Source organism: Bos indicus x Bos taurus, chromosome 15 (assembly GCF_003369695.1).
Source record: "Bos indicus x Bos taurus breed Angus x Brahman F1 hybrid chromosome 15, Bos_hybrid_MaternalHap_v2.0, whole genome shotgun sequence".
NCBI classification, from domain to species: Eukaryota; Metazoa; Chordata; class Mammalia; order Artiodactyla; family Bovidae; genus Bos; species Bos indicus x Bos taurus.
Genome location: NC_040090.1, coordinates 9,737,274 through 9,752,194, shown reverse-complemented (window position 1 = coordinate 9,752,194; position 14,921 = coordinate 9,737,274). Strand labels below are relative to the sequence as shown.

Sequence of the window (14,921 nt, the reverse complement as noted above, 5' to 3'; positions counted from 1 at the left end):
GTCCTTTGGCTGTTCCACTTCTAATTTTCCTTGCTTGGTCAGCGCTCTTCTTCTTAGGCCTGATATTAACCAGCTTATGCTTTCAGAGAATTTGTATTTATAGAATATATTCTATAGTAAATATATAGCATATTTTCACATGTACAAATATTTGTTTACTTTATCAGTTCAGTTCAGTCATTCAGTTGTGTCCAACTCTTTGTGACCCCATGGACTACAGCACACCAGGCTTCCCTGTCCATCACCAATTCCCAGAGCTTACTCAAACTCATGTCCATCGAATCAGTGATGCCATCCAACCATCTCATCCTCTGTCATTCCCATCTCCTCCCACCTTCAACCTTTCCCAGCATCAGGGACTTTTCAAATGAGTCAGTTCTTCGCAGGGTCAAATGTACTGGTCCTTTCGGGGGTCATCTGTCACCCTGAAGGCTTCATTTTCCTCTCTTCTCCGCTGGTAACCAGGAGTGTGAGGAGGAGGCTGTCGGGGTCATTATGTGCGCGTCGGTCAAGTACAACATCCGGGGTCCCGCCCTCATCCCGAGAATGAAGACCAAGCACCGCATCTACTACATCACCCTCTTCTCCATCGTCCTGCTGGGTCTGATCGCCACGGGCATGTTTCAGTTCTGGCCGCACTCCATCGAGTCCTCCGGCGACTGGAGCGTGGAGAAGCGCAGCGTCCGAGACGTGCCGCTGGTCAGGCTGCCGGCCGACAGCCCGGTGCCCGAGCGCGGCGACCTCAGCTGCAGGATGCACACGTGTTTCGACGTCTACCGCTGCGGCTTCAACCCCAAGAACAAGATCAAGGTGTACATCTACCCGCTGAAGAAGTACGTGGGCGAGGCGGGTGTCCCGGTGAGCAGCACCATCTCCCGGGAGTACAACGAGCTGCTCACGGCCATCTCAGACAGCGACTACTACACCGACGACGTCACCCGCGCCTGCCTGTTCGTCCCGTCCATCGACCTGCTCAACCAGAACTCGCTCCGCGTGAAGGAGACGGCGCAGGCGCTGGCCCAGCTCTCCAGGTATCCGCAGGTCTCCCAGAAACTAGGGGCAGGGGAGGGCAGAGCCGGTTTCCAGCCGGCGGCTCATCTCCTGTCTCAGGTGGGCACGTGGGTGAGCCGCTGACTTGGAGGAGGACCCGCGCTGCGGGCAGGCAGCCGGTCTCTGCACCACCCTCTTGGGCCACTGCTGTGGGTTCCCAACTTCTTCTTCTTTTTTTTTTTTTTTTAATTTTATTTTATTTTTAAACTTTACAAAATTGTATTAGTTTTGCCAAATATCGAAATGAATCCGCCACAGGTTCCCAACTTCTTAACATTTAGAAGCTAAGGAGGGCTCATCTTCCCAATCCTTCCTTTTAAATGTAAATGCCTTTCCCCACCTCCCCTCTTTATTACTCACATATACATATTCACTATAAAAAGCTTGAAAATACAGTTAAGCAAAAAGAAGAAAGTTAGAGTCATCCCATAAGCCTGCTTTTGACATAACCATTAATATTTTGATGTTGCTTCTCAGTCGTTTCTGTATAAAACATGTACAGGGGCACGCATAGATGCATTTTAGTATGTATATGCACATGTATATACACATATCGGAGAAGGCAATGGCACCCCACTCCAGTACTCTTGCCTGGAAAATCCCATGGATGGAGGAGCCTGGTGGGCTGCAGTCCATGGGGTCTCGAAGGGTCGGACACGACTGAGCAACTTCACTTTCACTTTTCACTTTCATGCCCTGGAGAAGGAAATGGCAGCCCACTCCAGTGTTCTTGCCTGGAGAATCCCAGGGACGGGGGAGCCTGGTGGGCTGCCGTCTCTGGGGTCGCAAAGAGTCGGACACGACTGACGCGACTTAGAAGTAGTATATACACATGTGTAGTTCCCTGGTGGCTCAGACAGCAAAGCATCTGCCTACAATGTGGGAGACCTGAGTTCAATCCCTGGATAGGGAAGATCTCCTGGAGAAGGAAATGGCAACCCACTCCAGTATTCTTGCCTGGAAAGTCCCATGGACAGAGAAGCCTGGTGGGCTACAGTCCATGAAGTCGCAAAAAGTCGGACACGACTGAACGACTTCACTTTCACTTTCATACACATATGTGTATGTATAACATTTTGCTCACACAGCAAAGCGTATTCATTTTGCTGCCTTTTCCCCTTCATTTACCATGCATGTGTTTCCAAATAATTTCATCTTTGTATGTCAGTGCTGTATGACATATACACAGAATGTATATGTATTCGTTTTTACAGTTCTGTATGGGACTCCATTTTGCACACATTCCCTAATGTCCTTAATTAGCCTTCTGTGTTTCTTTGTGTTTTTGTAACCAAATGGTGAACACTGCAGTAGCGTTCAGATTTTCATCAGCGTAAGCAGTTCTGCAGTGCACCAGCTTGGAGGACACATGCCCTGGCTTTCCTTTGGAGGAGCCAAGCCAGTGCCCGGAGCGCTGTTGCGATCTCCAGGCATGCAGTTTGCCTTCCTGAGAAGTGACCCTGTTACAGGTCAGGGATGCTTGCTACTTGTTGTCCAGCTTCCTTTGTGGCTCATATGGTGAAGAAGCTGCCTAATGCAGGAGGCCTGGGTTTGATCCCTGAGTCTGGAAGATCCCCTGCAGAAGAGAATGGCAACCCACTCCAGTATTCTTGCCTGGAGAATCCCCATGGCCAGAGGAGCCTGGTGGGCTGCAGTCCGTGGGGTCGCACAGAGTCAGACATGGCTGAGCAACTAACACTTTGACTTGTCATCCAGAAACTGACTTGCCTGTTTCTTCACAGTTGATGCGTGAATTCTACATGTTTACTCTCTTATTAGGTGGGATAGAGGTACCAATCACCTCCTGTTCAACATGTTGCCTGGAGGCCCTCCAGATTATAACACGGCCCTGGATGTCCCCAGAGACAGGTAGGTGTATTTGGGGTTGTCCACCTGATGGGTTTCTGAGGATTAAGTCAATGTAGGACCCTTTTGTTCATGTGAAATCATATTTCTAAGCCCACTAAGACATAACTTTGTAATCAGAATTGTTTGTTCAAGTGTAAAATTGTCCTCGGTCTTTTCCTCCCTGAGACCTGGAAGCATTGAAACCTGCCAGAATCTGTCCCGGGAAACTAATGGAGGGTTAGGTTCCAGTGGAGCATCTTAGAGGTCTGTCTTGTCTTCTTAGTCCGGGTTATGTGCTCCTGAGCACACGGTCTTTCCCCTAAAAGGCCTGGTTCATATCACTGGCTTGTGTCAGCTCTCTCTACATTTGGGAGCATTAAGTAGAGTCTCAGCTCCTGAGGGGAGCAGGCGTGGCCGTGTCATTGGAGCCTGTAACGTCCGGGAAGTGAGGCACTCTAAGTACTGCTTACTCTCTTCTTTCCTTCCTTCCTAATGAAACTTCCAAACAGGCAGAAGTGGCATGGGGTGGCCACGATGGCGGTTCAAGTTCAGGTGCTGTGCATTTGGCCCTTTTGTACCAACTGCGTGGCTTCCTGGAAACCTCAGAAGGGAGGTGCCCCTAAGGTTCCTCTCCTAGTGCTTGGCCTGAGGCTCCGAAGAGAGCGGGAAGTGTGGGCCCAGCATGAGGGTCCTGGGCAGCAGCCACGGGAGGGGATTACTGCAAGTTCAGATATGAACTCATTTATACCCAGCTTTGTTGCAGTTGATGTTTAATTCTTGAAATCATTGTTACTGAAAGAGGTGAGAACAGCCTTAGGCCCGCTGTGGTCTCTGCTTACTTGAGGCCAACATCGTCATTTGTGAAAATCTACACTTAGTACTGCTTTTCCCCAGAAGATTAAGTCTAAGCCCTCTTTGCTTTTAAGTGTTTATCTAGAGTCAGTATTGAGTTTCTATCTGGAAAGATGATTATCACTAGAAAAGACCCTAGCGCCATCCCTCAGCTTTGGTGTAGAAACCATTTTGGACGGTAGAGGGCAGTCAGGCCACACAAGTTCTGTAGAAACCCGCTGAACACAAGGCGGTCTCTGGTTTGGCTCTTCGCCCAGCGTTCCGGAGTGCGTTACTGTCTATGCGTTTGCTTGTTCTGGGAAAGTGAAATGTGTTAGGGGACAGAAAAGGGAAGGCAGAGAGGTGCTGGGAATGCAGTGTCTTCACCTGCTGCTCTGGGTTTAGTTTGAGGAGGGTTCGTTTCTGTTTGGGACATGTCGGTTCTTGCTGACGCTTTGGTATTTGTATCTGACTGGGAGAAAGATTTCATTTTTATCGAGTGCACATGTTACAAGGAGTTTCATTTCTCTGCAGGAAAGTGTCAAGTAATCAGGAGAGAGTTGAAGTTCTTGCTGGTGCTTAGGTGTTAAGGATCAGGAAGGGTAAATCATTTTCCCTGTGCGTGTATTTTTGGAAGTGATTATAGGCAGTCCTGTAGCAAGTAATGAATCATCAAATAGTCCTCCTTTATCTTTCCACGTGGGAAATTTCATTTTGAAGCCGAGGTGGTCTTCAACTGGTTGGAGTAAGGAATAGTAGATTTGTTTGTTAATTTTTCTGACCCTTTGTCCTTGCTCCTGGATTCAGAGGAGGTAAGAACCATGCGTGTAGGATGGTTTTAACAGAAGCTGCATATCTGGTTATTCAGAAATTAGAAAACAGGCTAGATTTAGACCGTTTCTAAGATGCCCCTGAAATCTAAAGTCATAAGTGTGATTTTTTTTTTTTTTTTTAAGAATTATCTGACTCAGAAAAATGCAAGGACCAGGACTAAAGCAGATGTCAGCTCAGCAAATACATCTTTCATGCTGTGTGAATCTGTGTTTCTCTTTCAGTTTTTGAAAATCCTATGTGTGGTACACATATACCTTCTGGGTACAAGATTGAAACAGTGTGCAAGTATACAAAGAGTAAAGTGTAAAAATATGTTTTCAAATTTTCCTCTGGTTTTACTCTTTTACTGAGAGGTAATCATTGTTCTCAAATACTGTGTGTTTTTTGAGTCTTTGATGGATTTCTAGTCAAACACCCACATATATTCACCTATCCATTTTAAGTCAAATGATAGCAAATTATACCTCTTCAATGCCTGACTTTACTGATCTTTGTTTTCTCAGCTATATTCTGTAATTTTATTACTACTTTAGATTTTTATTATCCTTTCTTTGCAAGTATCTCTCTCAAATTTCTACTTTTGTATAGGTGTATATTTATTTAAACTTCTTAGGGAAAATTTTAAAACCTGTATAAAAGAAGTGAGCCCCACACAACCACTGTCCAGCTTTGTTAATTGTCAACTTGATTCATCTATGCTCCTACCTTCTTCCCACCAGATTATCTAGAAACAAATCTCAGATGTTGTATCATTATGTCCGTAAATATTTCCATTTGAGACTGCAGAAGAAGTTTTTGTGTGTAACTCAGTGGCTCAGTCGGTAAAGAATCTGCCTGCAATGAAGGAGACCCCTGGTTCTATCCCTGGGTTGGAAAGATCCCCTGGAGAAGGGAATGGCTACCCACTCCAGTATTCTTGCCTGGAAAATCCCATGGACAGAGGATCTTGGCGGGCTGTAGTCCATGGGGTCACAAGGAGTTGGACACAATTGAGTGACTGATACTTTCAACTTTTTTCAAGGGCTTTTTAAAAAATATAACTACAGCACTAATATCATACCTACAGCAATTAACACTTAGTTCTTTAACATCACTAGATATTCACCAAATATCTAGCCGTTGCTCAGATATATATGTCTCATTTTCTTTTTTTACAGTTTGAATCTGTAAACAAATGAGGATAGCCAGTAGAGTTGGTCAGTTTTTTTTTTTTTGCAAAACCTAAAACTTGAATCTTTGTATTTGAGGGATTCGCAGGCCTGATTAAAAGGAAGCAAAAGATACACTTGCAGACAAACCGTGTTTAGCTCTGTGGATACTCAGATGGGAGGAGGCGAGCTGTGAGGGCATCTGGGGCAGACCCAGCGTAGGGACGAGGGTCCACAAGACAGGGAGGAAGAGGGCTCAGTGATGTCCCTGGGTCTTCGAGTCCCGGGAAGTGCTGAAGATGCTGGCGGACACTCCCAGCGACGGAGCACCTGGCCTGGGGTGAGTCGTGGTGCTCACAGCTATGCTTTCTTAGGTGCACCGTTCCCGTTCAGTCTCTCTCAGCTTTGGAACAGATCTCCGATTTGGGAAAACAGAACGCGCTTCTCAGCAATTCACTTTTCAGTCAATGTAAAACACATGTGCTGTAAAGCAAGGGAGGCTTACACTATTTTCTCCTTGGTAATGTTCAGGAAAGCTTGGCAGAAGAAGATGCGGTGATTTGGAGTGGAGGTCTTGTCAGCAGCAGGGCCGGTGTGAGGCTTGTTTGACTAATTGCAGCGGTGGCTCCTCCTGAGAGCTCCAGCGAGATTGCATGTGCGTGATCTGTGACATGAGGCATGCTTCCGGTTACCTGCTTGCCTCCTCCCAGGGCTTAACCCCCTCCCTCAGCCCCGGGGCTCCAGGGAGAGAGTAACAGTGAAAGTTGGTGTCATGTACACCTGCTTCCTCACCACAGATGCTCGCCCCTTCCTCTGGGGCGTGGGTGTAATTACATCACCCACCACGCCGCTTACCTGGGCCGCCTGATGCCGGTATATTGGATCTGTGTTTCCTCCTCTGCACATCGATCGTGGGGGCCCCTGCAGTCTGCTTGCCATCATGGTCATGGAACCCACCCAAATTCATGTTGGACGGAGTCACTGCCGAATGCTAATCAGGAAAAATGAGACCGTATGTTGGTACTACGGCTAGTCATTAAGTTTTACAGAGCGGACTGGCAGCTGGAGAGGTGTTCCAGCCTGCACATTACCTCCCTAACCAGTTCTTGGTTTCATAAAGCTTAAACAAACAGATTGGGATTTCCAGGGGTGGTTTGGAAATCTTTGAACTTAAACTGGTCATGTAAGAAGGGAATGTAGGCTGTCATCAGGGCAGGGAGGGGATTGGTAGCAATCAAGATTGCAAAAAATGTGGCTTTGCAGTTCATACATTTTGGCTCAGACTGTGCCGCGCATGGACCTGGCAGCACTCTGCCCCAGTAAGTGATTTGATGGGCTCGGGGGCCCCCCGGGACACAATAACCATAAACGTTGGTGTGATGTACACCTGCTTCCTTTCTAATGAAGTGTCACTGTATTACTTGCTGGATCCAGTTAAAGCAGCGTGTTCATGGTTTTCTAATTAAGGAGAATAAAAGCTCGTGTGGGTGGACTTGCAGGAGAAGCACTCGAGGTCAAGTTCTGGATTCTGCTTCCTGTGGAAGCATGGGGTTGATAAGACTGAGTAGCTGGAATGGGTGGTGAGAGCTGGTAGAGGCTACACAGTGCACACGAAGCTTTGGGACGACAGTGAAAAGAACTGATCTTGTGGGAACTGGAGCGGGCTGGGGCGCAGGCAGCGTGAGATGGGGTACTTTGCCGTCACCGTGGCTTTTTTTTTTTTTAGCTCATTGTCCCCTGAGCTTCCGTCAGTGGGACGGTAAGTGACTGCCCCAGCCAGTCCTGTTGTTATTCGTATTACTGTAAATGTGTTTAAGAGTCAGGGCCTCCTCGGTGGCTCAGATGGTAAAGATTCTACCCGCAATGCGGGAGACCCTGGTTTGATCGCTAGGTTGGGAAGATCCCCTGGAGAAGGGAATGGTAACCCACTTCAGCGTCCTTGCCTGGACAACTCCGTGGACAGAGGAGCCTTGAGGGCTACAGCTCATGGGGTTGCAAAGAGTTGGACGTGACGGAGCGACTAACACTACCACGTTCACCGTCTGTGACTTCTCGGAGAGGTGAATGGGATCCAAACAAGGTAGCAGAGGGGCCGTTCGCAGGCTGTCCTCCTGGCTGTGCTGTATTTTAAAATAGGGAAAGTAAGGACAGACTGCTTAGGACCCCAGAGGAAGGCGGGTGACTCAGGACGAGGATGCAGCGAGTGCCCCTGAGATGCTGTACAACGTTTAGCACTGTGTCTTTCTAGAAAAGTGACTTGGTAAACATCAGCTGTGGCTGATACTGTTATGAACATCCAGCTGCCCCTTTCCACAGAGCTTATCAGAACGAAGACTGTCTTTCTTTCTCACCGTTTGACAAAACCCTTTGTTTTTCAGGGCTCTGTTGGCTGGTGGTGGCTTCTCTACGTGGACTTATCGGCAAGGCTACGATGTCAGCATTCCTGTCTATAGTCCGCTGTCAGCCGAGGTGGACCTTCCGGAGAAGGGGCCCGGGTAAGGCGCCTCGGGCACAGCCAGCGGTGCTGAGAGATGCCAGTGAGGGCCCGGGGGGCGGGTTGCACTGCAGTCGAACCATCAGTGACAGGCCGGGGTCCTTGAGGGTCCGTCATTCCTGTCCCACACCAACCTTATTTATCCTTCAGTTCTCTCTCTGTCTGTCTCTCTCTCAGTCAGTTTGCAGCGCTGTCTACCAAGCTCCCCAAATCAGAAATCTAGTTGCTGTCCATAAGTCTTTCCTCTCCCTTACTTCCTGTGCGGAATTGCAGGCTTCCAGAAGGAAAGCAGGTGTTCAGCATCAGTTCAGTTCAGTTCAGTCACTCACTCGTGTCCGACTCTTTGTGACCCCATGAATCGCAGCACGCCAGACCTCCCTGTCCATCACCAACTCCCGGAGTTCACTCAGACTCACGGCCATAGAGTCAGTGATGCCATCCAGCCATCTCATCCTCTGTCGTCCCCTTCTCCTCCTGCCCCCAATCCCTCCCAGCATCAGAGTCTTTTCCATTGAGTCAACTCTTCGCATGAGGTGGCCAAAGTACTGGAGTTTCAGCTTTAGCATCATTCCTTCCAAAGAAATCCCAGGGCTGATCTCCTTCAGAATGGACTGGTTGGATCTCCTTGCAGTCCAAGGGACTCTCAAGAGTCTTCTCCAACACCACAGTTCAAAAGCATCAATTCTTCGGTGCTCAGCCTTCTTAACGGTCCAACTCTCACATCCATACATAACCACAGGAAAAACCATAGCCTTGACTAGATGAACCTTTGTTGGCAAAGTAATGTCTCTGCTTTTGAATATACTATCTAGGTTGGTCATAACTTTCCTTCCAAGGAGTAAGCGTCTTTTAATTTCATGGCTGCAGTCACCATCTGCAGTGATTTTGGAGCCCCCAAAAATAAAGTCTGACACTATTTCCACTGTTTCCCCATCTATTTCCCATGAAGTGATGAGACCAGATGCCATGATCTTCGTTTTCTGAATGTTGAGCTTTAAGCCAACTTTTTCACTCTGCTCTTTCACTTTCATCAAGAGGCTTTTGAGTTCCTCTTCACTTTCTGCCATAAGGGTGGTGTTATCTGAATATCTGAGGTTATTGATATTTCTCCCAGCAATCTTGATTCCAGCTTGTGTTTCTTCCAGTCCAGCGTTTCTCACGATGTACTCTGCATAGAAGTTAAATAAGCAGGGTGACAATATACAGCATTCATAAATCCTGTCATTTGTACTGTTTTCCCCTGAAATCGAAGTTCCCATGCACCAGCCAAGGGCCAGCCTTTCAAAGAAGAGAGCCGCCAGGCCCACTGAGTTAAGTCTGTTCTGCACGGGGCACTGTGGGCAGCTAACAGGCGGAGGTTGGTGATGCCCTAAACTTCTGCCATGCCCAGGGCGGCCCCTCACCACAAAGCATCATTGGGTCCAAATGTCAGCAGTGCTGTGGCTGGAGAAAGCCTGGGGGACACAGGGTGAGCAGTCTTAAGATGGCTCAGACTAAACTCTCTTTATCATCTACTCTCCCGAGTGTAATCTAGGTCTCTAATGTTGGTTGAGGACTGGCACGTCCCTTAAGATTTAATCCAGGGAAGAAAACAGGCTGAAAGGAAAAGACTGAGAGAGATTGAAACGAAGGAGAGCAAACCACTCTGAACAGTACAAATTACCTTCAAATAAGTTTCCAAGAATTACAAGCTTGCTCTGTTGGTGGTATTTTCTTGGTAACTTGATCTCTAATTTTTATGTGTAACTAGACTGAAATGACTATCCTTAGATGGTTTAAGGTTGCTGTTGATCTTTAGAGTCCTGAGACTCTAGAAACTAGAGAATCTTAAGCAGTCTGTCTTCCAGAGCAGCAGCAGGATGCTCAAGACACAAGGGGATGGTCCTCCCCGTGCTGGACAAGCGGTGGATTTCTGTGGCCCGATGCGGACCCACCCCACTCCGTTTCCCCTCCAGGGTTTGCAGTTGGGCCCTGTAGTTGTGCTGTTTCCTTTACAAATAACACTCCTCTGCCTCAGGAGAGAAAAAAGAAAAGCAAAGACAGGCTCTAGGCTCATCACACTTTCCAGGGATCTGGGAGGAGGCAGTCTGGGTGACCTCACGGCAGCATTTGGAATCTGTTGCTCTTTGTGAGAGTTGCTTTTTAAGGGAATTCCCACATCTCTTGAGGGCTGCGTAGAGTAGCAAGGGCTTTGTTTTTATTTTTATTTTAAATCTCTCTCAATATTGTCCAATGGGAAGCTGAGGATTGTTGCTATTGATAGCTTCTTCTCACAGATGTGTTGGCCTCAGCTGGAATTCTCGTCATTTCTCTCTCTAAAAGGAACTAAATTGGGAGTTTACAACGGTTACTATGGAGGGAAACTTGGAGTTCTCAGCATGATTTTGCTGAACCTTCGATATCAGCTCTGCTGGGAAGAAACATGAAAGTCATAGCTGGTCATTTTAGTCCTCGAAAGAAAAACAAATCCACCTTAAGATTCTGTTTGCTTAAAACTAAAATGGGCCTACTCCACCAGCCCACCATCTGCCAGGTCAGAGCGAGCCAGCATGCAGGCAGGGGGAACATTTTTAGACTCTTGTTCACATCTGCACATTTATGTAGAAAATGGTGGTGTTGGGTGGGGACCCACTGAGCGTGGTGACTAAGTGTCTACAATAGAACTGTGTTTCGTAACAGCAAAATCAGCCCAGAGTCTTTCTTTACTCCAGAGTTTCTTTGAGCACCACGTGTTAGCATCTGTACTTGTTTCTCCGTCTTACGTAGATGGCTCCCTCTCTCTCTGTCTATGTGTATTGAAAACCATGCCTTCCCGTCGCTCTCTCCTATTCCATCCAGTGCTGCAGGGGATTCTGGCTCTCTCTCTTTCCGTAGCTGTAATTTCCTTCTCGGACAGTGAGGAGTCTAGCTCCCGTTATCCCCTGTATCTTGCTTGATCAACCCTGTCGTGCGTGACCAGAGCCCTGTGGTTGCCTCTGCCCCTCACCGCGCAGGTGTCTCTGCGCCCCACTTGGGCTCTGACCCCCTGTGCCGAGCTCCTGCTTCCCGTCGTCACCCCGGGGCAGGCCCCCTCCTCACCTTTCCTGGGCTCTGACCCCCCCACACTGGAGGGGTGCCGCCCGTGCCATCACCCTCCCCGTGCGCCTTCAGCCTGGGCTGCCCTCCTGCCCTGACTTGGCCTCCGCATCGCAGGTGGGGAGGCCATGACTCCCTCTGTCCCGTCCCCGCTCCCTCTTTCAGGGATCTCACAGTCTGGGCCAGGCCACCTCCCTGCTCTTCCCCCAAGAAGTTCTCCCCCAGATGAGGACTAGAGCACTCCCAGTGGGCCAGCCCCACCGCACGGAAACGCTGCCTCCCCTCCAGGACGCCAGCACTGCACACCCGCCTGCAGGGACCCCCTCGGACACCAGCGTGGCCGCTCCTGTTCGAGGCAGCCTGGAGTGCCAGTTTTGTGTTAGCGGCTCTACTTAAATAGGAAGTCTCCAGGGACCCAGCAAGTCCCAGCGCTCTGTGGCAGCTGCCGTAGAGCCAGCGTCTTGGGGACTGGAAAGGTCTTTAGAGGCCGTTTAGCTCTCACTTTGGAGAAGGAAATGGCAACCCACTCCAGTATTCTTGCCTGGAAAATCCCACAGATGGAGAAGCCTGGAGGGCTACGGTCCATGGGGTTGCAAAGAGTCTGACACGACTGAGCAACTAACACTAGTTCTGACTTAATGTATACCTTGTTACTGTGATTTCTTCCTGAAAAGTTTTCTGATTTGTGGTGAAAAAGACTCACCACCTCACAAGACAGCTCATCTTCAAATGGCCTGAGTTGTTGAGGTGGTTTCCGTGCTTGCGTTGAGAGTTTGACTGTCCATCTTCCTCCTGTTCTAAGCAGACGAGCTTGATCACAGAAGTCCTCCCTTTGGGATGCCTGAAGAAGACTCCCTATATGTGATCTTCCCATCATACCTCTCCCCTCTGAAAACTGATGATTTTACGAAAGAAAAAATGGTTGAGGCTGAGGGCTGGGGGTAGAATTCAAGAGTCTGTTTCAGTGGCTAGCAGGTATGGGGTCACACACAGTCGGACACGACTGAAGTGACTTAGCAGCAGCAGCAACAGCAGCAGCAGCCAATGTATTGTTCAGCAAAATGCAATTGAAGGAGAAGTTGTCCAGGATGAGAGAAGCCAGTCTGTACGGCTGATCCAAACTGTCTCCTGACGGGCTGCTGTTCGGTGTCTTTTTTACGTCTGCTCGCCTTTGCCCTGGGCTCCGGGTCTGCACTGCTGTCTGGGGCAGCTCTCTCAAGCAGGACTTTCAGTGAGGAAATGATCTGTGTTTAGTGGGGTGCCGACTTCCACGTATAGCTGTTGAGCCCTTGAAATGGGGCTAAGGTGACCGAGGAACTGGATTTTAAAACTTTAATAGATTTAAGTGGTCTCACGTGGCTAATTGCTATTGAACAGTGACGTTCTAGGGGGTCTGCTTGTCCCTGTCTTCCCTGCCTGCCTTTGCTTTCAGTTCGACTGTAGAGAGAAATGACCGGAAGAGATGGTTCCGGGGACTTGAGGGCCATCAGCTGTGGTGTGCGCTGCTCCATTTGCTGGAGTCGAGCTGATCTGCAGCTGGGAGAGTGTTCATTTCCTCACTCCCTGCTTGCTCTGTGTCTTTTGGGCGTGACGCTTAAAGCTTGGGAAAGATAACACTCTCTCAGAGAGTGATTTCTTTTTGGCCACGGGTAGATGTGTAAGGTGTTCTCCAGCTGGACCCTCCAATTAAGCCTGAGAAACGAAAGGAAAATAAAGCAATTTCCCTTTCTTTCTCTCCAAAGCAAGAAGAAAAGAAGGTATGGGGTTGGGTTCAGACTAGAGGGTTTGAGTCCTTTCTTTCTCACTGCTTCTTGTTAGCTCCCCTGGTGGCCTTGCCTAGAGATGGCTGTCTTGGGTGTTATCCTTGGTCTGTACAGTTTGAGGAAGATTTGAGTCCTGCTTCTGGGTTTGATGGGGGTTTCATTTCTTCTGGAGCCTGCTTTCTATCATTCCTTTCTTCTTCAGTGATCCCTGCTGGTTCCTTTGCTGAGGTCGTGTTTATTGCCCCTGTAACCTCTCTGCCTTGTGGGAATCTTGCCTTCTCGGAGAGAATTACTTACCTTCTAGTCTCCCCAGTGAGTTCACATTTTGTTTCTCGTGGAGATCTGAATGGTGCTAGACCCTTGGAAATCCTTTCTTCAGTCTGTTCTCTCTCACGCATCCTTGCTATCTGATGTTAAGACTGGTTCCATCCATTGACAAAGCCAGTTTTTTCCACTTGTTCTCCACGACCAAGTTTGGTCTTCCTGAATCCATCTGGCCTTGAGGATGGGGGCTGCCTTTCCCTGGAGCTCTCCCATAGCATAGGGTGCCCGTCAGCAGCCGGAAGTAGGCTGCTTTCACGGTCAGTGCTGTCTGTTAAGACCCCTTGTTTTCCTCTTTGAAGGTTGCAGCCTGCTCTCAGCTGCTTTTCAGAGCAGAGAACTCAGATCGAACTAATGCTAACGTTGGATGTTCTTCCAAATAATCAACCAGTCAGTCAGTTTCTCTCTTTACACACACACACACACACACACACATACACACTCACACTCTTAAAGCATGCTCCCTAAGCTTGGCCTATTATAAGCATTTCCTCAAAACGTTAAGAACTTTTCCTAAATGAACCCTTTAACAACAGCATGATGCTTCAGCATGTGAATGAGTCATTGCTTGCCTTCTCAGCATGTATAATAGTTTAAATATTCAGCAGTGCTGAGTGTAGTTTCCCCAGAAGTCAAGGACGTGAGTGAAGATGGGTGAGAAAGCACTCGTAGCCCTAAGCTCTAGACCCGAAGTTGGCCTCACCGTGACTCATGCAGCGGCGGCCAGGGTCCCAGTGCCCCCCGTTTTCTGCTTCGCAGGCCGCGGCGGTACTTCCTGCTGTCGTCCCAGGTGGCCCTGCATCCAGAGTACAGAGAGGACCTGGCCGCCCTCCAGGCCAGACACGGCGAGGCGGTGCTGGTGCTGGACAAGTGCAGCAACCTCTCCGAGGGCGTCCCCGCCGCCCGGAGGCGCTGCCACCAGCAGCAGGCCTTTGACTACCCGCAGGTGCTGCAGGTGAGTGCTCCGCCCGCCCCTCTCAGGGCCCGGGCTGGGGCTGAGCCCAGCCGACAGGCGCTCCGCTCCAAGCTGCACTCGTCAAGCTCCCTGAGCGGAGAGCAAAACCGGACTGCTCTCCACTGCTGCCCCGTGGACTTCTGGGAGCTTCAGGGTCTGCGTGCCGTTAGTGCAAAGCCGCTTGGCCCCTGAGCGTTCCGGCTCCTTCCACGAACTCATCTTACTGCAAAAAGACACACCCCGTAGATGTACAGAGGAGCCGTGTAGTCAAAGCAGGCACGTGTATTTTGCTTTTATTCCTGTATTCCTTATCCAGCCCAGAGGAGCTTGCTTCTTTAAGCTGCAGCTTGTATCCTCCAACTGAGCCAGCTCGCCACGGCCACAGTTAGTTCTTCCTGGGAGTGGGAGGTCTTTATTTTTGTTACCGTTTTTTCTCTTGGTGTTTTTGCCTCCCTACATGTGTCCTCCTGGTGTCGTGGGAGTGCCAGCACTTCGTAACTGCAGGCAGAGTAGTCCTGTATTATACTTCTGTATTATAAGCAGGCTGTTTGATACTCCAAGAGCCAGGGGGCTGGGAAAGCAGAAATTGAGTTTTGTTCACT

The 14,921-nt window shown here is 49.0% G+C and overlaps 1 protein-coding gene across 4 annotated transcripts in view; it reads left to right on the top strand.

Annotated features, from left to right (window-relative positions):
- The window catches only part of EXT2 (exostosin glycosyltransferase 2), a 153,842-nt gene that overhangs the window by 17,260 nt on the left and 121,661 nt on the right, over positions 1-14,921 (top strand). For all 4 annotated transcript variants that reach the window (XM_027562602.1, XM_027562604.1, XM_027562605.1 and 1 more), the window contains 4 exons: positions 466-1,031; positions 2,830-2,919; positions 8,090-8,206; positions 14,124-14,319. In XM_027562602.1, the coding sequence (XP_027418403.1) occupies positions 466-1,031; positions 2,830-2,919; positions 8,090-8,206; positions 14,124-14,319 (969 nt within the window). The remainder of the gene's footprint in view (positions 1-465; positions 1,032-2,829; positions 2,920-8,089; positions 8,207-14,123; positions 14,320-14,921) is intronic.